We start from the raw sequence: 22,305 nt of genomic DNA, 5'->3' as shown, positions 1-22,305 counted from the left end.
TAATAATTTACTATTTTGTTATCAATTTTAGCTTTGAAGTATAATATTTTCTTAACATGAAATAATATTAGTAAAATAATTTAATTTCAAAACTTTAAAGTTGAAAAAAAATAAGTAAAAATAATAACAACCTGTATTCTTACCACTCCAAGAAAATATTTTTTGCTATTTACCATTTTTAATACTGTCTTTCTTTTGTATCCAGTGTTAGAGCATCACAAAGCATGAAGGCTATAATAATTCTACATATGTACACAGTAACTACTATGAACATATTTCTGATTATTTTACTGTGGTATCAGCTCAGATTGCCATATAAGATTCTTTTATACTAAGAAGCGTGAGTCTGACTTACTCTAGCTGGACATTTGGACTGTTTGTAATTTTCTCCTGTTGATAGAAAATTGTTTACTTTTGTCTTTGTTTAAAAATCTTTCTGTTGATCAGTAATTATTTCTTATAAACAATGCTAGAGAGGTAGCATTTATAAGATAATTGAATCTTAATTAGTAATAAACTTGGAAAGGTTTACTTAGAAAGTTTGCAAGTAACAGTGATCCAGTATTTAATGTTTCCTTCTATCCACAGTGAAGTAACTTAAATCTTAGCAAAATGAATGAGGCTGCAATACTGTTTCATTTTTATTATCAAATTTTACCTATTTGTATATTTTAGATACATTCTTACTATGCAAATTTGCCCAGTCTTGAACTTCCTTTGCAGCTGAAGATAGCATTAGGGAGCTCCTCATGCCTTTGCTTGCTCATGGCTGGGATTTTAATCATACTCCATCATGCTTGAATAGACTTTTATTTTTATAAGATTTTTATGACTTATTTTTTAAAAATATTTGTCATTTTATTTATTTACATTTCAAATGTTTCTTCCTTTCTCAGTCTAACCTCCCCAAATCCTCCATCCCATCCCCCTTCCCCTTTGACTCTAAGAGGGTAATTCTGCAACCACCCACCCCCTCTGGCCTCACTCCTCTAGCATTCTCCTTTACTGGGACAACAGGCCTCCACAGGACCAAGTGCCTCCGCTCCTTTTGGTGCCAGATAAGGTATTCATCTGATACATATGTAGTAGGAGCCATGGAACCGCCCATGTATATAACTGTGTCCATGGGATATCTGAGGTGTCCAGTTAGTTGATACTGTTCTTCATAAGGTGTTGCCATCCCTTTCAGCTCCTTCAGTCCTTCCCCTAACTCTTCCACTGGGGTCCCCAAGTTCACTCCAATGGTTGGCAGAGAGATTCCTCCTCTGTCTTCTCTAGGTGCTGGCAGAACCTCTCAGATGACAGCTGTACTAGGTTGAGGGTAGTTTAGTGATGCCATCCCTCTACTTGGGGCCCTGTCTCTTTGGCTAATTCTAATTCAAAGGAATTCTGTAGTTTTTGGCTAATATCTACTTATCACTGAGTATATACCTTTTGAGTATGGTCTCTTGGGTCTGGGTTACCTCAACCAGGGTGATATTTTGTAGTTCTGTCCATCTTCCTGTAAAAGTCATGTTATCCTCCTTTTTAATAGTTGAAATTCAAATTTTTCTCTTTCACCTATGGCTAGCTGGCTGCCTGTGGCTACTGAAACTTACGCACATAGTCTAACACAAGTTAAATATACTCACAATGTCCTGAAATATTTTTATCATTTCTTTTAGTAATCCCCTCACACTTCTTAAGCATGAACTGTGGAGCTGGCAGTGCTGAATTGTAGACCATATTCTATTCATGTTTTTTTGGTTTTATCATGTTGGCATTTTTGTTAGCATTTTTCTGTGTAGAATAAGTACACCATTTCTAGTGTATGTAAATGAATCCCTAATATATGCAAATCACTCCAACTTTACCTGTGACAGATACTCCCTTCTTTCAATTTCTTCTCCAGCCTAAGTGCTGTATGTCTGTTCTCATCTACTTCTGTGTTTTAGGTCCTCTGTATGCTGAATCTTACATCTTTCTTTCTTGATTAATTTTCACATTTTCAGAGCACATTCTTGAGTTGAAGAAAATTTACAAAGGTTGTTCTGTGGCGGGTTTTCATTTGACTTACCTGGATAGTAATTCTCAGCAGGTTTATTTAGTTATCTATTTTTACTTTCAGGTTTTTTCTCCACATTTTAAAATTTCTCCACCTAATGCCTGTATGCTAAGTTCTATTTAGATTCAGAATTGATTCTCTTTTTGCATGTAGCTGCTTATGTGAGCATTGTTTATGATTTTTTGTGAATATTGGTTACTCTATGCAACATATGTATCTTGTTCCATTTTTCTTATTCTCTTTGATTTCTAATACTAAGGAATTATGGTTTCATGGAGGTTCCATAGTTGTTTGTTCTGTCTCTCTCTGAGTCTCCCTCTCCCCCTTTCTGTCTCTATCTCAGTGTCTGTTCCTCTCTCTCTTTTTCAGTGTGTTTGCCTGTGTGTTTGTGTATGTGTGCATGAGTGTGTGCTTGTGTATGACCATGTGCGTGTATATGTTTATGTGTATGCGTGTGTGTGTGTGTGTGTGTGTGTGTGTGTATGTGTGTGTGAATGTGTGTTTGTATGTGTGCATGCTCATGTAGGTATGCATGAGAGTATGTGTGTTTGTGTGGTATGTATCTCATATATGATGTATGTCAGGACTGTGTAGGTAGGTATCAGGACAACTGACATTTTTCCTTCATCACTTTCTCCACTGTTGTTTGAAATCAGAGTACTGAATCAGAAGCTTGAGATTTTGAGCTGATTGTTCAGAAAGCTCTAGGGATTAACCTGTCTCCACCCTGCTATGTTAGGGTAAAAGCACACATAGCCATGTCTGACTTGTTATGGGGATTCTGAAGATTCTACTGTAGGCCGTTCTGCTTGTAAAGTAAACATTGACCCACCATTCAGCGTCATGATTATATATATAATGTACACACACACACACACACACACACACACACACACACAAACATATATATCCTACAATGTAATGGATTTGTCATAAAATCTTCATACATGTATAGCATTATACCTTGTTTTTCAGTCTCCTCAGCTCTGGCTTTGGCCTACTGGACTCTACAGTTATAATTTGATGTTGGGGTTAGCTTCTATACATCAAAACAGTGAACTAAATCTTCACTCTATAAACTACCTGAGCCAAACCTCTTCTTACCTAACTATTCAGTCTCTTGCCATTGTGACCTTCCATTTTGACCCCTTCCTCTGAGTCAGCCTCATCCAGGCCTGTTCACTTTCCTGCAGACTCTGTGAGGTGCTGTCACTCCACATTCTCAGCCACCAGAGAATGTCAGTGTTAGATGATCTGTTCTTTCCTCAGAAGACAGTCTGCCACAGCCTTCTGAGTCATAGGGAGTGACAAAGTATAGCTCTTCAGTTTTTTCAGCCCATATCCCTGAGGAACAGCATCTTCCTGAGAGTCACACCTGGATTGGGGCCCAATGTAACCTGGATTTGTCCTGTGAGCAGGACAACAGGTCTTTCCAGAAGAGACCCTTGCCTTTTTGAATGTCATTTGCTACACTTCAGACATACTTATTTTCAGACATTTTGTTTAAAGTTATGGTTTAAAAGTAGTTTATTCAGATTTTTAGATATATGTTAACATATTTTACTAATTAAGAAAACATAATTCAAATTATGTTTTATTAATTAATTTGTTTTATGGGATTCACAAACTCTTTATCTGAGTTTATTGATATAAAATTGTATTATCATGTGTTATCTATTTAAATTTCTTACTTTTGTGCTTTTACTAAATATTGAATATTTCTTTATACTACTGTTTCCTTCCTCAAAGTATTCATGTTTTCTTCATTTTGTGATTTCTTGTTTTGTATTACTTTTTCTTCTCCCCATCCACTCGTTTCTCCCAATTAATTAACATAGATATTGAGTGTCTGTATTCAATTATCATGATTTTGGAGCCAATAAGTGAAATGTTTACTAAACATCTAAACTCAGATGCCTGGGGAGTAGTCAGTTCTTAGAATGAGGTCATGAACTGTGGTTTAGAGCATGACTTAATGGGCATCTGATTTTAGGAGATTAATTTTTAGGGAATTTGTGTGGAAAGGAGACCAAGTTCCAGGCTGAGCCATGGACACCAGGATACTCTGATACCAGCACTAAACAAAGAGATAGAAGTTTCAGTAAGTCACAGTGATCGTGTTGGCCACTCCTTGGAAATATATTCCCAGACTAAAGAAAGAATCCTGGAACTCATAAAAGAGCACATATTTAGGAAAGGACTTTTTTTTTTTTTTTGCCAGTATTAGATTAAGGCAAGTGAGTTATTTCATATAGCAGATTAGGTAATTAATGTTCTAACCTGCTCCTTATCCCTAGGGTGATTTAGGGTGATGCCCTAAAGTCTATAGGAATGACAGTGTAGATAACTCAACTGAGGTTTTCTGGTAAAAAGAATAGCAACATGATAGGGTGACCAGGAGTTCCTGTTAGAAGAGACTTTATAACAATCACTGAGGTAAAAAGCCAGCCTCCTAACCTAAGCAAGCTTATTTTAAGATAGTTGACTATGGATTAAAAGAGACAAAAGACTTAGAAATTTCAATAGTGGATTGTACAATGCTCCATAGATTCCGTATTTTTTTGTTTGTTTGTTTATTGGATTTTGTTTTTTTTTTTTTTTTTATTTGTAACACCAAGTAAAAGGCCTTTAGAGTTAATGTTTCTCCACTTCTATTATCAGGAAGATGAAAGTTTTGAAGTAGCAGATTTGCAAATGGTTGTGTTTGACTGGTATTATCTAAATGGAGATCAGGAGATAGACACTCTGTGGCCTTTTTTCATATGTTCTGTAAAAGGACAAAGGAAAAGGTACATTTTGTATGTGCTGTAAAGTGTAAATGACATAAGTAACAAATTGGTATTACTTAGTAAATTTATTTAACTGTTCAATTTATCCTGAGTGCATATGCAGAAAAGGTAAACCAAATCACTTGAAAATAAATCTAATTGTCGTGATTTATATAGTAATTTTTTTTTCTGTTCAGATCAGTTATGCTCCTTTTGACGTGAGTCTTGGGACCAGAGTCCAGCTCCAGCCTCCTTACCAATTTCCTGTGTACACTGCAGCTCTGTACCAGGGAATTATTCAACTGCTGCTCTACTTCACTTGGGTCTGGGTTGGTCTGCTGGTTCCAGCTGATAGGAGGGGAGAACTCTTCATTAAGGAAATCACTGAGGAGATGATCAACCATGGAATTTGTGTTGCATTTGCAGAAAAGGGCCCAGTATTTCCTTCTTTTGGTGACATAGGCTGGTACCAATTAATAGTACGTCTCACATTGACACGTGTTGTCATTGCATTTGGTGACACTCATGATTTTCTGACACTTGTCTCTCTCATCATTTCCGGTGCTACTTTTGGTAATATCTGGATCACAACTTCTGATTGGTATACTACACTATTGGCCTTTAATCAAAATGTAATTTATACATACTTTTTTGGAGCATTATCATTTTCAGTTCACAAGGATGAAATTCTGGGATTCAAGGATTTTCAAAGAAGTGTTCACCCTAAAAAATACCCTCATGATATCTTTATCCAGCATGTGTGGTCGAGTTTATTTGAATGTTCACATTTGTATGAGCATGGAATAAGGAAACTAAGTCAATGTGAGCAAAATGGCAGCCTTAGCACAAGATCTCTGAATGTTTGGGATATGAATACCTCACCCTTGAGCTACAAAGTCCATGCAGCTGTGTATGCCATTGCCCAGGCACTTCATGAGGAGCTGTCACTCAGAGTGAATAGAGACTCATTGGATAAAGATGAACTCCAGGCTCCTCTCCCATGGAAGGTAACAATAGCTATGTTAATGCTCTACTAAAGTATTGGGCCCTTGGTTTTAATTTCTGCATATTGATTCATGATCTGTCATAGTTAGTGTTAGATAAACATTTCTTATGCTAGCATGCTTCTTTATGTTACTATCTCCTTCTCAAAGTATTCATGTGTATTCAGTAGCAAAAAGTATCATAAAGAAATAGTTAGAAAAAAAACATGTCGTAGGGTTTAAATTTGAGCTAACATTTCGATCAGAAAACAATATGTGCTTGCTGTTGAAAAAAATGATATTTCTTGTTTAAGCAAATTGAAACAATAATATTTAAGTTATTTAATTTTCACATTTTTATCACTCCTTTTAATGTTTTTGAAGTAATGATAATACACAACCGAGGAGATTTGTACAATTATAAATGTGGCATATTTTAAGGATTTTAGGTACATTTGATGCCAAAAGTTTGTTTTGTTTTGATAAACAGACCCTAGAAGAAGACATAGCTTTTTTGAGACTAGACATTATCATACACGACTGTTTTCCAGTCTACTTCTTTGACTTGTTGCTGTTGTTGTGGTCTATTATACTTGATTCTACATTAGTTCTCTGCACCACACAGCTTCATATTCCTTGCAATCCAGGCTGTATCTTTCATAGGTTGCCTCTCATGTCCTGAGCCTCAAATTAAACCAGTAATTCATTGGTTGATCAGTCCCACACATTCTGAGCAACCATTTCCCCAGTACATCTTGTAGTCAGGACAGATTGTGAGCTCAAGGTCTGATGAATGGGTTGGTGTCAGACATGTACCACTTGAAGCCTTGTCTGCTTACAGAAGATGACTAGTTCAGGTTCCGTATCCTCCATTACTAAGTTCTCACTAAGGTAACTTTCATAGGTTTCAGGAAGTTCCATTTCATAGTTTTAACATCTACTCTAAATGCCCTAGTATTCCATCTCTCTCTATGTCTCTCTGTCCATACCCTCTCCCTGTGTACTGCCCTTCACAATTTTTTCTCCTTCTTGTACCTATCTCCACACACCCTCTCGTCTACGCAACAAATCTTTTGCATTCCCAGGGATATTCATTTGACCAGTCTAACCCTAACCCCAAGAACTCACCTTGTTACTTACACTCTCCAGAGTAGTATTCCATTAAGTAAATGTACCACATTCTCTTTATGCATTCTTCCATTGAGAAACATCTTCTTTGCTTCTAGTTTCCTGATATTTTAAACAAAGACACTATGAACTAATTGAGCAAGTGTCCTTGTGGTAAGATGTAGTGTCCTTTGGGTATATGCTCAAGAGTGGTATAGATGGGTCATGAAGTAGATAGTTACCCAATTTTCTGGGGACCCATCATAATTATTTCTATAGTCGCTGTACAAATTTGCACTCCCTTCATCAATGAAATTGTGTTCCCCTTGCTCCGTTTCCTTGCCATTATGAACTGTAACTTATAACATTGATTTTAGCCATATTGACATGCGTCCAAGATAAGCTCAAAGTAGTTTTGATTTGCATTTCCCTAATGGACAAGGATGTTGAATATTATTTTTATATGATTCTCACCACTTTGAGATTTCTCTACTGAGAAATCTCTGTTTAACTCCATACCTAATTTTAAAAATTCGATTTGTGGTTTGTTGATGTGTCTTCAGTTCTGTATATATTTTATGTATTATATCTCTGTCAGATTTAGAATTGGTAAAAAATGCTTTTCCATTCTGTTGACTGCCCTACTTGAAGTGTTTATTATTCTATGTTCTATATGTTCAGTGTTCTGATTATTGTATAGAAAAGTGAGTTTATTTTCTGATCCAATCTATTTTATGTTCCATATAATTCTTCGACATTTATAGACATTTTTTTCTTTTTTTTATGAATTAGGTAATTTTTTTTCTTTTTTGAGTGTGTTAAATATGGGACTTCGAGCTAGGATCTTCTCCTCGTTCTAGTCCCATTATCTTGATTTTTATTTCTATTAAATTTGTTCTTTCTCAGTGCCCCATATTTTCTGCATGTTTTATGTCAGGGACACTGACTCTCCCTCTGGATTTCATGTCAACTAGTAAACAATTAAGTCTTGACAGCTTTTTGTTTGTCTGGTTGAGTGTAGTATTTTACTCTAATTTGTTTCTGTTTTACATTTTATTTTTTTGTAGGATATTTTTTATTATATATTTTTATTTTCTATATTCTTTGTTTACATTCCAAATGATTTCTCCATTCCCAGTTCCCCCTTCCCCATATGTTCCATAAACCTTCTTCTCTCCACCCATTCACCTCTCTCCTTTTTCTCTGTCCTCATACTCCCCTCCAATGCTAGATCAAGCCTTTACAGGATCAGGACCCTCTCCTTACTTCTTCATAGGAGTGATTTGTTATGCTAATTATGCCTTGGGTTTTCAGAGTTTCTGGAATAATTAATATTCACTTATCAGAGATTGCATTCCATGTGTATTCTTTTGTGATTGGATTACCTCACTTAGGATGATATTTTCCAGTTTCAACCCTTTGCCTAATAATTTCATGAATTCATTGTTTTTAATTGTTGAGTAGTATTCTATTGTGTAAATATACCACATTTTCTATATCTATTCCTCCATTGAGAAACATCTGGGTTCATTCAAGCTTCTGGCTATTATAAATAAGGCTGCTATGAACATAGTGGAGCGTGTGTCCTTATTGCATGCTGGGGAATCCTCTGGGTATATGCCCAGGAGTGGTATATGATGGTCCTCCGCAAGTGTCATGCCCAGATTTCTGAGGAACTGCCAGACTGATTTTCAAAGTGGTTGCACCATCTTGCAATCCCACCAGCAGTGGAGGAGTGTTCCTCTTTCTCCACATCCTCACCAATACCTGCTGTCTCCTTTCTGACTGGTGTGAGGTGAAATCTCAGGGTTATTTTGATTTGCATTTCCCTAATGACTAATGATGTTCAGCATTTCTTAAGGTGCTTCTAAGCCATCTGAATTTCTTCGGGTGAAAATTGTTTGTTTAGATCTTTACCCCATTTTTAATAGGGTAATTTGGTTCCCTGGGGTCTAACTTCTTGAGTTCTTTGTATATATTAGATATTAGCCTTCTGTCAGATTTAGGGTTGTTGAAGATCCTTTCCCAATCTGTTGGTTGTCATTTTGTACTTTTGACAGTGTCCTTTACCTTACAGAAACTTTGTAGTTTTATGAAGTCCCATTTGTCAATTCTTCATCTTAGAGCGTAAGTTATTGGTATTCTGTTCAGGAAATTTTTCCCCTGTACCTATGTCCTCAAGGGTCTTCCCCAGTTTCTTTTCTATTAGTTTCAGAGAGTCAGGTTTTATGTGGAGGTCCTTGATCCTCTTGGATTGAGCTTAGTACAAGGAAATACGAATTGATAGTTTTGCATTCTGACCTCCAATTGAAACAGCACCATTTGTTGAAAAGGCTATCTTTTTTCCACTGGATGCCTTCAGCTCCTTTGTCAAAGATCAAGCGACCATAGGTGTGTGGATTCCATTCTGGGTCTTCAATCCTTTTCCATTTATCCACTTTCCTGGCATTGTACCAATACCATGCAGTTTTTATCACTATTGCTCTGTAGTAATGTTTGAGGTCTGGGATACTGATTCCCCCAGAAGTTCTTTTACTGTTGAGAATAGGTTTAGATATTCTGGGTATTTTGTTATTCCAGATGAATATGAGAATTGTTCTTTCTAGCTCTATGAAGAAATGAGTTGGGATTTGGATGGGGATTGCATTGAATCTGTAGATTGCTTTGGGCAAGATGGCCATTTTAACTATATTAATTCTGTCAGTCCACTAGCATGGAAGATTTTTCCATTTTCTGAGGTCTTCGATTTCCTTGTTCAGAGATCTGAAATTCTTATCATATTGGTTTTTCACTTGTTTTATTAGAGTCACCCCAAGATACTTTATGTTGTTTGTGGCTATTGTGAAGTGTGTCATTTCCCTAATTTCTTTCTCAGTCTGCTTATCCTTTGAGTATAGATTTTCAAGGCTACTGATTTGCTTGAGTTGATTTTGTAATCAGTCACTTTGCTAAAGTTGCTTATCAGCTGTAGGAGTTCTCTGGTGGAATTTTTTGGGTCACTTAAGTATACAATCATATCATCTTCAAATAGTGATAATTTGACTGCTTCCTTTCCAATTTGTATCCATTTGACCTCCTTTTGTTGTCTAAATGCTCTAGCTAGAACTTCAAGTACTATATTGAAAAGATATGGAGAGAGAGAACAGCCTTGTCTAGTCTCTGATTTTAGCTTCAAGTTTCTCTCCATTTAGTTTGATGTTGGCTACCAGTTAGCTCTCTATTGCTTTAACTATGTTTAGGTATGGACCTTGAATTCCTGTTCTTTCCAAGACTTTTAGCATGAAAGGATGCTGAATTTTGTCAAATGCTTTTTTAGCATCTAATGAAAAGATCATATGGTTTTTTCCTTTGAGTTTGTTTATGTAGTGGATTGCATTGATGGAGTTCCTTATACTGAACCATCCCTGCATCCCTGAGATGAAGTCTACTCGATCCTGGTGGATGACCGTTTTGATGTGTTCTTGGATTCGGTTGGCAAGAATTTTATTAAGTATTTTTGCATCAATATTCATAAGGGAAATTGGCCTGAAGTTCTCTTTCTTTGTTGGATCATTGTCTGGTTTTCGTATCAGCATTATTTGGCTTCGTAGAACAAGTTCAGTAGTGTTCCTTTTTTTTTTTTTTTTTTCTATTTTGTGGAATAGTTTGAAGAGTATTGGGGTTAGGTCTTCTATGAAGGTCTGATAGAATTCTGCACTGAAGCCATCTGGTCTTGTGCTTTTTTTGGTTGGGATACTTTCTATGACCCCTTTTATTTCTGTAGTGGTTATGAGACTGTTTAGATGATCTATTTGATCCTGATTTAATTTTGTTGTCTGATATCATTCTAGAGAACTGTCCATTTCCTCCAGATTCTCCAGTTGTGTTGAGTATAGGCTTTTGTAGTAGGATCTGATGATTTTTTGAATTTCCTCAGTTTCTATTGTTATATCTCCCTTTTCATTTCTAATTTTGTCAATCTGGATTTTGTCTCTGTCCCCTTTGGTTAGTCTGGCTAAGGGCTTATCTATCTTGTTTGTTTTCTCAAAGAACCAGTTCCTGGTTTTGTTGATTCTTTGTGTAGTTCTTTGTTTCTACTTGATTGATTGCAGCCCTGAATTTGATGATTTCCTGCCTTCTATTTCTCCTATTTGAAATAGCTTCTTTTTGTTCCAGGGCTTTCAGGTGTGTCATTAAGCTGCTAGTGTTTGCTCTCTCCATTTTTCTTCTCTTTTCTTATTTTTATTTTTTTTTATTTTTTTTTTTTGGATTCACTCAGGGCTATGAGTTTTCCTCTTAGCACTGCTTTCATTGTGTTCCATAGATTTGGGTATGTTGTGTCTTAATTTTCATTAAATTCAAAAAAGGCTTCGATTTATTTCTTTATTTTTTCCTTTTCACAGGTAGAATATTGTTCAGTTTCCACGTGTATGTGGACTCTCTGTTGTTTTTGTTGCTATTGAAGACCACTTTAACTCCGTAGTGATCTGATAGGAGGCATGGGATTATTTTGATCTTTTTATATTTGTTGAGGTCTGTCTTGTGACTAATTATATGATCGATATTGGAGAAGGTACCATGAGGTGCTGAGAAAAAGGTATATTCTTTTGCTTTAGGATAAAATGTTATATATATGTATGTTAAAACTATATGGTCCAAAGCTTCAATTAGTTTCACCGTGTCCCTGTTTAGATTCTGTATTCCTGGTCAGTCCATTGAGGAGAGTGCAGTGTTGATGGCAACCACAATTACTGTGTTAGGTGCAATGTGTGCTTTGAAATTTAGTAAAGTTTTTTTTTTTTTTTTTTTTTTTTTTTATGAAGGCAGGTGCCCTTGTGTTAGGGGCATATATGTTCAGGATTGAGAGTTATTCTTGGTGTATTTTTCCTTTGACCAGCAAGAAGTGTCCCTCAGAGTCTCTTTTGATGACTTTGTGTTGAAAGTCAATTTTATCTGATATTAGAATGGCTACTCCTGCTTGTTTCCTGAGACCATTTGCTTCTAAAATTGTCTTCCAGCTTTTTACTCTAAGGTAGTGTTTGTCTTTGACACTGAGGTGTGTTTCCTGTATGCAGGAAAATGTAGGGTCCTTTACATATCCAGTCTGTTAGTCTATGTCTTTTTATTGGGGATTTGAGTCCATTGATGATAAGAGATATTAAGGAGTAGTGATTATTACTTCTTGCCATTTCTGATGTTATATATATATATATATATATATATATATATATATATATATATATATATATATATATATAAAATTTACATTGCAAATGATTTCCCCTTTTCTGGGTCCGACTCCCCACAAGTCCCATAAGCCCTCTTCCGTCCCCCTATTTTTCCATCCACCCCTTCCCACTTCCCTGTTCTGGAATTCCCCTATACTCTTGCGTTGAGTCTTTCCAGAACCAGGGGCCACTCCTCCATTCTTTTTGGACATCATTTAATTTGTGGATTATGTCCTGGATATTCAAAGTTTCTAGGCTAATATCCACTTATCAGTGAGTACATACCATGATTGATCTTTTGAGACTGGGTTACCTCACTTAGTATGATGTTCTCCAGCTCCATCCATTTGTCTAAGAATTTCATGAATTCATTGTTTCTAATGGCTGAATAGTACTCCATTGTGTAAATATACCACATTTTTTGTATCTATTCCTCCGTTGAAGGACACCTAGGTTCTTTCCAGCTTCTGGCTACTACAAATAGGGCTGCTCTGAACATAGTGGAGCATGTGTCCTTATTGCATGCTGAAGAATCCTCTGGATATATGCCCAGTAGTGGTATAACAGGTTCCTCAGGAAGTGACATTCCCAGTTTTCTGAGAAACCGCCAGACTGATTTCCAGAGTGGTTGTACCATCTTGCAATCCCACCAGCAGTGGAGGAGTGTTCCTCTTTCTCCACATCCTCACCAACACCTGCTGTCTCCTGAGTTTTTGACTTTAGCCATTCTGACTGGTGTGAGGTGAAATCTCAGGGTTGTTTTGATTTGCATTTCACTAATGATTAATGATGTTGAACATTTCTTAAGGTGTTTCTCAGCTCTCCGAAGTTCTTCATGTGAAAATTCTTTGTTTAGCTCCGTACCCCACTTTTTAATGGGGTTATTTGGATCTCTGGGTTCTACTTTCTTTAGTTCTTTCTATATATTAGATATTAGCCCTCTGTCGGATTTAGGGTTGGTGAAGATTCTTTCCCAGTCTGTTGGTTGATGTTTTGTCCTTTTGACAGTATCCTTTGCCTTACAGAAACTTTGTAGTTTTATGAGGTCCCATTTGTCAATTCTTGATCTTAGAGCATAAGCCTGAGCCTGATGTTATTTTTTAAATTTGATTATTTATCTTCATTTGTGTTTGAATTAAGAAGGTTACTATCTTGTTTTATCTAGGGTGAGGTTTCCCTCCTTGTATTGATGTTTTCCTCCTATTATCCTTTGTAGGGCTGGGTTTGTGGAAAGATATTGGGTAAACTTGGTTTTGTCATGGATTATCTTAGTTTCTCCATCTACAGTGATTGAGAGTTTTGCTGGGTATAGTAGTCTTAGCTGGTATTTGTGTTCTCTTAGAGTCTGCATGAGATCTGCCCAGGATCTTCTAGCTTTCATGGTCTCTGGTGAGAAGTCTGGTGTAATTCTGATAGGACTTCCTTTATATGTTACTTGGCCTTTTTCTCTTACTGCCTTTAATATTCTTGCTTTGTTTAGTACATTTGGGGGTTTGATTATTACGTGATGGGTGGTATTTCTTTTCTGGTCCAGTCTGTTTGGAGTTCTGTAGGCTTCTTTTATATTCATGGGCATCTATCTGTTTAGGTTAGGGATGTTTTCTTCCATAATTTTATTGAAGATATTTGCTGACCCTTTAAGTTGTAAAGGCCACTCTTCACTCTCATCTATGCCTAAATCCTTAGGTTTGGTCTTCTCATTGTGTCCTGGATTTCCTGGATGTTTTGGATTACCAGCTTTTTGCACTTTGCATTTTTTTAACTGTTGAGTCCATGGTTTCTATGATATCTTCAGCATCTGAGATTCTTTCTTCTAGCTCTTGTATTCTGTTGTTGATATTTGCATCTATGGCCCCAGGTTTCTTCCCAAGGTTTTCTATCTCCAACGTTGATTCCCTTTGAGATTTCATAGTTGTTTCTACTTCTGATTTTAGATCTTTGATGAATTTGCTTAGCTCCTGCAGTTGCTTGTTTGTGTTTTCCTGTAATTCTTTAAGAGATTTTTGTGTTTCCTCTTTCATGACCTCAGCCTCTTGATCAAAGTTCAACTCTATTTCAAGTGATTTTTGAGTTTCCTCCTTATTGTCTTCTGTATTCTCCTGAATTTCTTTCAATGATTTTTGTGTTTTCCTTGTAAGGGCTTCTAACTTTTGATCCATTTTCTCCTGAATTTTTTTAAAGTGATTTATTTATGTCCTTCATGTGATCCTGTAACAACCTCATGACCAGTGATTAAATCCAAATCTTGTTTTTCTGGTGTGTTGAGGTATCTAGGACATGGTGTTAATGGATAATTGTTTTCAGATGCTGCCATATTGCCTTGATTTCTGTTAGTAACATTCCTACGTTTGCCTTTTGCCATCTCATTCTCACTGGTATTAGTTGGGCTTGTTGTCAACTCACCAGTGCAAGCTGCCTCTTCACAGCTGGCTTCTGGGTGCACAGCTGGCCTCCTGCACTGCCTGAAGACAGGGTGTCGTGGCCCAGGCTGTTCCAGATCCTGAGGTGGAGTCAGGAAGGCTCCCATCAGAGGCTTCAGGACTGGATTCACTTCTCTACAGGGCTGGACTCACCAGAGCACACTGCCTCCTCCCAGCCTGCCTCCGGGTGAACAACTGGCCTCTTGCACTTCCTGGAGATGGGGTCCCGTGGCCCAGGCTGTTCCCAATCATGAAGCGGATACAAGAAGCCTGCTCCTAGAGACCACAGGACTGGATCCTCAGCTCTGCAGGGCCGGACTCACCAGAGCTTGCTGCTTCCTCCTAGCCAGCCTCTGGGTGCAGAGCTGGCCTTTTGAATGGCCTGGTGACAGGGTTCTGTGGCCCAGGGTGTTCCCAATCCCAAGACAGAGACAGGAAGGTTCCTGCCCGAGGCCTTAGGACTGGAATCTGTAGCCCAGGCTGTTCCAGATCCCAATGCAGAGACCAGAAGGCACCCACCAGAGGCCTCAGGACTGGATCCTCAGCTTTGCAGGGCCAGACTCATCAGAGCACACTGCTTCTTCCCAGCCGGCCTCCAGGTGCACAGCTGGCCTTTTGCACAGCCTAGAGACAGGGTGCTATGTTTTGTTTCTGTTTTAAATTCATGCATTCATTGTACTTACCTTAAATTCACTATTAATCTTTCTTAAAAAATGTCTATCATGTGAGAAGTTTCTATATTGGGCAGTTGACCCCTTTAGTTCATCTTTTTATCTGACTTCTTTAAATTCAATGGAATATCTTCCATTCGAATTTTTCTCTAAGAATATCAGTTATACATAAAATATTCTGGTGGTTTTCAAACATGTTTAAGACATATTAGCAAGTACTGCTTATCAGTAATGCTGACACATTTGGGAACTCTTCTGCTTTCTCTTTTATCTCTGTTGTAGCAGTGTTGTCAAGTGTTTCATTCATCTAAAGAAATACCCAGGTAGTGTTGCATTCACTTTGTGGGTTTGAGCAGATTATAGCCTACCACAAAGATAAAGAAGATACAATGCTCAATTTAACTGTGTTATTCTGCTTCTTTGCTGTTCTTGACTGTATGTCTGTTTCATTTTCTAGATAACACAAATTTCCTTTTCTTTGAAAGTTTATTTTAACTTTTCTACAAGGCTGGAACATGAATAAAATTTTACTCCTGAGTATTTTTAAATGTGATCATATTCATTTTCCTGTCACTTTAAGAGGAGAGAATTTTGCTGATTCAACCTTAAAAGTAAAACATCCTCCTCTCTCAGGAAGGGATATTTTTCACTTGATTCTTCAGAGAATTGGGTTTTTTGTTTGCTTTTATTTTAAATTATAAGGTCAGGTGTAGTTTTTTTTGTATATCTACCATATATAGTCTATCAAAACAATGTATTCCTTGACAGGTACAACAAGCATACAAATAGAAAATGATTTTCTTCACCCCCATTTCTCTAAGTCTCTTAGCTCTCTGCATACTTACAGATCCTCCAGTCTCTCACTATCTCCCTATTCAATATTCATGTCTTTTGATTTGTTTTTATTTTCATGACCCACAAGAGTTATGATCTACAGGGCCTTCTATATGGGCATGAATATGCAGTTATCCAATGAGGCAGAAGGAATACAAAAATGTTGGTATTTCTAATGACAATGACTTCCTCTCCTTTAGAATCTTTTAAATTTTTTCATTGCTCATGTGATGAACTTGTCCCTATAAACTTCCTCCCTCATATGAAGATAAACATTTTTGTGGGCTCAATATTGTTCTGTTTCTATACAGGCAGACCTAGCTACAATAAGCTCCTGAGTGACATGACCATGTCACACCTAAAAGACAGTATTTCATGGACCTCCTAACCAGCATCTGACTTGTTCATTCTCTCAATCCCCTCTTTCCCAATGGTTTCTATGATTTGGGAATCCTCTCATGACTGTCCTATTTCAATATGACCAATCAATATTCATGACATAGAGAAATTCTCTGATATAATCTGACAATAGCAGTATATCATGTATATAAATATTCAGGAGGAAATTCAATAATGTATCCTCTTTGCCAAACAGAAGTAGTAGGCACAGCCATAGGACTTCTGATCTCCCAAGACATTGACCGAAAATAGATTTGTAGTAACAGGCATTAGTCTGTCTTGTAAGGACATCCACAAAAATACCATGAGCAAGAAGTTGTTTATTCCCATAACAGTTGTGCCAGTATTTCACCAGTATGCAAATCATGTCTGGAATGTGGGTATTATAGAATGGAAGGTCTACAGTTGGGAAAAGCCTCTGCTGACTTTACTTCCTCAGCATCTTGTAGTTTAGCTTCTACCAGAGTGAAATATGCCAGCCAGACAGACAAGAAGAATATACAACCGGGAGAAAGTTTTCAAATTAGTTCTGGCCTCACTGCTATTTCCTGCAGCAAAGTGTGTGGTTTCTTCAGCAATAGGGTTTTACCATCTGGTTTGTATGTGTAACCAAAGGCAATGATCATAACCTGCATTGTCTTGGGGTCTTTTGGGGGCTTCTTAACTGCCACAAGGATATTTTATATATAATAAACTGTAATACCTCTGTTTAAATTCTTTTTAAATTGCATTTTACTTTGTAACTAGCTTAAAGTTGTAGCTATATATGATTTCTTCATCATCTTCACGTTTGATTAACTTACCCTACTCTATTGTCTCTGACTCCAATCCACCTTTGCAGGTCTCCATCACATGTTCCTATACATTCCTGTACCACAGTTGTTCTTCTTTTGCCTCCTTCCTTATTTACAAATTTCACATTTTAAAATCTGAAAATTTTATTTTATTTGAACTTTCTCGAGTTATGTATAGTGGTGAAAAATTGTGGCTTTTCTGAAAAACTCTTATGCAAAAGTTTAAACAACTTTATTCAAATCATTTTTATTTTTCATAATTTTTCAAATAGTAAATTTCAAAATTTAGAATCTGGCTGCCAGAGTCATTACTGAGTGACTGAGAAAAGTTCAGAAATAAAACCTGAATAGTGGTGATAGATTTGGTGAAAAGCATATATCTATGTTAATTTCTTTGTATAGTCCTACATGTACTAGTCTTATGATAAATATCTGATAAACAAATCAATAAGCCATAAACAAAATCAAAGCCACAGGGACATACAGTTTGTGAAAGAGAGGGCAATTATAGTAACCAGGTTTATTTGCATCCCAGTGAGCTATACTGCTATTTCTGACAGTTATTTATTCTTTAAGCTCCATCCATTCTTACAAAAGGGCAAACTTGGAAGAAATGTCAATGAGGAGAACATTGTGAACCAGGAAGATTCAGCAACCAAGCTTGACATCTTTAATTACCATCCTCTGCAGAGTGGTACCAAAGCTCAAGTGAAAGTTGGCGAGTTTCTGTTTGAATCTAACAGTGTTCACTATCTTTCCCTAAATGACAAACTCATAAATTTGGGTGTATACAACAATCAGGTGAGTATCTTTAAAGTCAGCACTTGTGGAGAAAAACAAGGAGGAGAATGTGCAGGTGATGGTGACAGGAATTCCTTCATAGGAGAGCTCTGGCATGCAGATCCTGAGGGGATAGGAACACCAGCAGGACTAAACATATGGAAGGCAGACAGGACAGGAGCTGCAGGGCTAGTGGGCAGGGCCATTAGCACAGCCCTGAATACCTGTTATAGGTGAAGCTGTTTAGCTGTGAGGGGGCTCATGAGGCTGAGTGGAGACCAGCGTGTACCATTTCCCATTTCTGCTCGAAATGCTGAGGCTTGATTTGTGCTTTTACACTGCAGGTTTATTAAAAGAGACAGTTCATAGTTTTATGTTTTATTATTAAAAGACTAAGAGGAGAAAAGGAGAAAGAGAAGATAGAGAGATGAGGGATGACCATGACCATGACCATGTGAAAGAGAGAATGGAAAAGAGATGAGATGAGAGAGAGAGAGAGAGAGAGAGAGAGAGAGAGACAGAGACAGAGACAGAGACAGAGACAGAGATACAGAGAGAGACAGAGAGGAGAAAGATAAAAGAGAACTTTGAGGGGCAGGAAGTATCCATTTATAGTAAGCTGGGTTACATGGTATTGCCAGGTAACCAAGGGGCAGGGAAAGCCTGCTTGTTGCCAGGTGACTGCAGAGGTGGAGCCCAGCCAGAACACTAGGGAATGGAGCATGCCACATGTGACTGATGGCCACAGGATTATGGAGTTGAGTCTCAAGAGTGGTCCCATGGTCCCACAAACACTGTGTGCTGTACTCAGAGTGGAATTCCTCAGAGAACAGGGTTAAGGGAAGGTTGAGTGCCATCAGTTTGAGAGTGCCCTTATTTTGTCCTTTTTAATGATGAATACCAGAACTTTTTGCCTACAAATCATTGTAAGTATTACTGATTCATTTTGGATTAATTCTTCAGACGGTTTCATTCTTGTAATGATCAGATACACACATGGCTTACCTAGAAAGAAAAAGGGAAAAAGAAAAAAGAAAAAAGAAACCACATCTTGGTCAGCTATTTGGATGGATCATAGTGGTCAAGGCTTTATTGGAAGTAACTGCCGTCAGTAAATAAATAAAATAAAGACATGTGGATGAAACCATTCTCCCCAAATAAGGACTTTTAAATAGAAAATTCACTTTATGAAGTTAATTGTCATCTCTGACGCTTACTGCCTCCACCTGCTATCCTAATTCTACTTCAGGATGCTTCTAGACTCCTATAGTCTATTCTAGTTTTAGAACATTTATAGCCTTTGAGACTTAAAGATGAAGAAGCTCCCCATCTCTACCTCTTTCTGAGTTCTGGCTGAATGGTTGAACTCAGTTATTCTGGCTCAATGTCTTTTTCAAACTGACTGTTTCAATCTGACTTCTCTCAGTTTCTGACTGAATTTGTTCTGCTTTGCTTCATACTAAGTTTGGCAATATATTCTAATCTTTTGGTTCCTTCTCAAGTTCTCCTGGTTCTGTCATTACCTCTGTCTAGCTTGTAATCTCTACAACCTGTCTCTGTACAGGTTGTGCATTAAAACTCATTGATCCCCAACCCTCATCCTCTTTATGTTTCTAACAGAAGTCATCTAGGAAATGCTATGACAAGTGAGTAAAATTTCTGCAGATAGTCCACAGTTTTGAGTAGTTGTAATGTGTGTACTTTGAGAGTATCTGTGTGAACCCAGATACTTTGACTTAGATATCACCCCCTCTTTCCTGACAGTATTATGTAGCTTAATTTCCTGTGTATTTACTCATTTTATTGGGTACATTTCCTTCAGAATCAATATGAAGATATACTTTCATGTAATAAAGCTGTTTTGATGAATTGATGATTTTCTAATTGCTGATCATGATTTTAAAGAGCTCCTAAATTGATACAAGTATTCTCAAGGACCCTATAATAAAAGTTGCAAACAGAGCTCTTTATACCTTCATGTTTCTTAGATTAATTGTGTTAGGGGAAAAAACAAATGGAAAAAATTAATGATCAATGAGAAAACATTTATTCAATTATAGATCTAAGAAATATCCCATAGATATTCACTGTGGAAAAGCAAGGCCATATAAAACTGTTGCTTTGAACTTATAATGAATTGATACAATGAAACACTGCTTTGAATTTATATCCTTTCTGCTGTAATGCCTTTTGTTTTTTAACATTTTGTGTATGAGGTAATATTTTTTTACATAAATTTTTGTAACAGAAAATCTATAAAAACACTGAAAGCAATAATAAAGACTTGGAGTAGCATCTTTCTGCTTCTCCCAATGTGTGTTTGTTTTTCTGTGCCTTACTTTGACTTTCTTAATTTCTTTTCTTTTCTTCCTTTCCTTTTTTCTTTTCTTTTATTCCTTCCTTCATCAATTCTTTCCTACCTTCCTTCCTTTTCCTTCCTTTTTCCTTCATTCCTTCCACTCCTCTCTCCCTCTTCCCTTTCCTCCCTCTTTCCCTCTCTCCCTCTGTTCTTTCTTTCTTTCTTTCTTTCTTTCTTTCTTTCTTTCTTTCTTTCTTTCTTCCTTCCTTTCTTCCTTCCTTACTTCCTTCCTATCTTTCTTTTTTTATTTCCTTCTTTCTGTCATGGAAAGTTTTATCCAAATTTGAGCCTCTTGCCTGCCTAGCAAGAGGTCCCTGAGTCAGTGTCTAAAGAGTCCAAGTAACTAAGTTTCTTTTCTTAATCAAATCCTGCTGCAGAAGGAGTAAACTGCAAGAAGACATCGGCTTTTGACCCAGGATAAGCAAAACCCAGTTAATTGTCCAAAGCCCTCAGCTTCTACCACCATTGGAGATAATTAAATAGTTAGAAGCCATCAGTTTCTGGGCCCCAGAACAATAAGAGGGTTTTACTGGCCAGAGGCCTTCATCCTTTGTCCTTCCTCTGTCACCGTGTCCCATCTTAGTACCTGATTGTAGAAGGTAGCCCCCTAGCAAATTGCTTTTCTTTCCTGTCTACTCTAATGAGAGTTGGGTGTTTCCTATCTCTGACTCATTCTTTCAAATCTTTCTCTGATTTCTCACTTTGATTGCCCCTCAATTAGAATTAACTTTCAATCATGGGTGCTTTATTCTGTAAAGTAAGTTACCTTCTTTAGTTGGGATTAAGGATATATTCTGGGACTGAGCCTTACCACAACTAGAAATAGAATTTTCAGTAAATAATATAATCTCAGGGTTCACAGTGTGATTAAATATCATGTGACAGATATTTCTGTATTTCAATGTAAAATTATATGCACACTCATATGCTTATTGATGTAACTGATCACAATGAACATCTCTATGATGTGATAAAAATAGGTGATATGTAGTAATGTGGAACATTATGGTCATCAGGAGACCTGCTAAGTTTTTCCAATGCAAAACACTGAGTACATCAAGCACCCCAAGGCAGGTCTCATATCCAGGAGTAATTGGGTAGCACAAGAAGGGAATCCACAACACATGCATACTTTTATTTGGTTACAGTTTTGTTTTTATTTCTTTTGCTTTTTGCGCTGTTGTATTTTATTTTCAACGTTTTGATGCTTAGTTATTTTGGGGGACTTTAGTCTGTTTTTTTTTTTTTGAGAAAGAACTCAAATTTGGGTAGGTTGAGAGGGGGAGGACCTGGACAGAGATGGGGGAAAAGAAGGATATGATCAAAATTTATGAAATAAATAAAATGAAATAAATGAAAGCAAGAAAATCAATTAAACAATGAAATAAAATAAAGCAAAAGTTCAAAAAGAGAATTAGGATAGGGAGAAACAGGCAATTTGGCTTCACACTCTCTAAAAGTCTGGTACTTCTTTCTTATAGTACACAGCTGTCCTGCTGAAATTTACCATCTCGATGCTAATACTGAATGTCATGAGCTGACTGCCTTTGCCCCACTCATGTCTCCTATACAGATTACTTTTTCTAATTGCAAACAAAGTTGTCCTCTTGGATTTAGGAAAACAGAGGACTATTGGTTTTCATTCTGTTGTTGCGATTGTGTCCCATGTCCAGCTGGAGAGATTACAAATGAAACAGGTATTTATAAAATGGTTCCAAATGTGGAAATTTGTAGAAATGGTTCTGAATGTGGAAATGATGTACCACTAGATGGGGGTGAAAACACAACATCTGAAGACACAGTTATATTTATGTAGCTGACTCTCAATACTTTAAAACAAGATAATGCTGGGTGGAGGTGGCATATTTCTTAATGCCAACTCTCAGTATGTGGATCTCTGAGTTCAAGGCAATTCTGATCCACAGAGTACCATGACAGC

The 22,305-nt window shown here is 37.0% G+C and overlaps 1 protein-coding gene across 1 annotated transcript in view; it reads left to right on the top strand.

Annotated features, from left to right (window-relative positions):
- The window catches only part of LOC127678096 (vomeronasal type-2 receptor 26-like), a 33,043-nt gene that overhangs the window by 1,778 nt on the left and 8,960 nt on the right, over window positions 1–22,305 (top strand). The window contains exons 3-5 of the mRNA XM_052172902.1: window positions 5,010–5,819; window positions 17,804–18,028; window positions 21,940–22,063. Coding sequence (XP_052028862.1) covers window positions 5,010–5,819; window positions 17,804–18,028; window positions 21,940–22,063 — 1,159 coding nt within the window. The remainder of the gene's footprint in view (window positions 1–5,009; window positions 5,820–17,803; window positions 18,029–21,939; window positions 22,064–22,305) is intronic.

Source organism: Apodemus sylvaticus, chromosome 2 (genome assembly GCF_947179515.1).
Source record: "Apodemus sylvaticus chromosome 2, mApoSyl1.1, whole genome shotgun sequence".
Taxonomy (NCBI): Eukaryota; Metazoa; Chordata; class Mammalia; order Rodentia; family Muridae; genus Apodemus; species Apodemus sylvaticus.
This window is presented reverse-complemented; position numbering and strand designations above follow the sequence as displayed.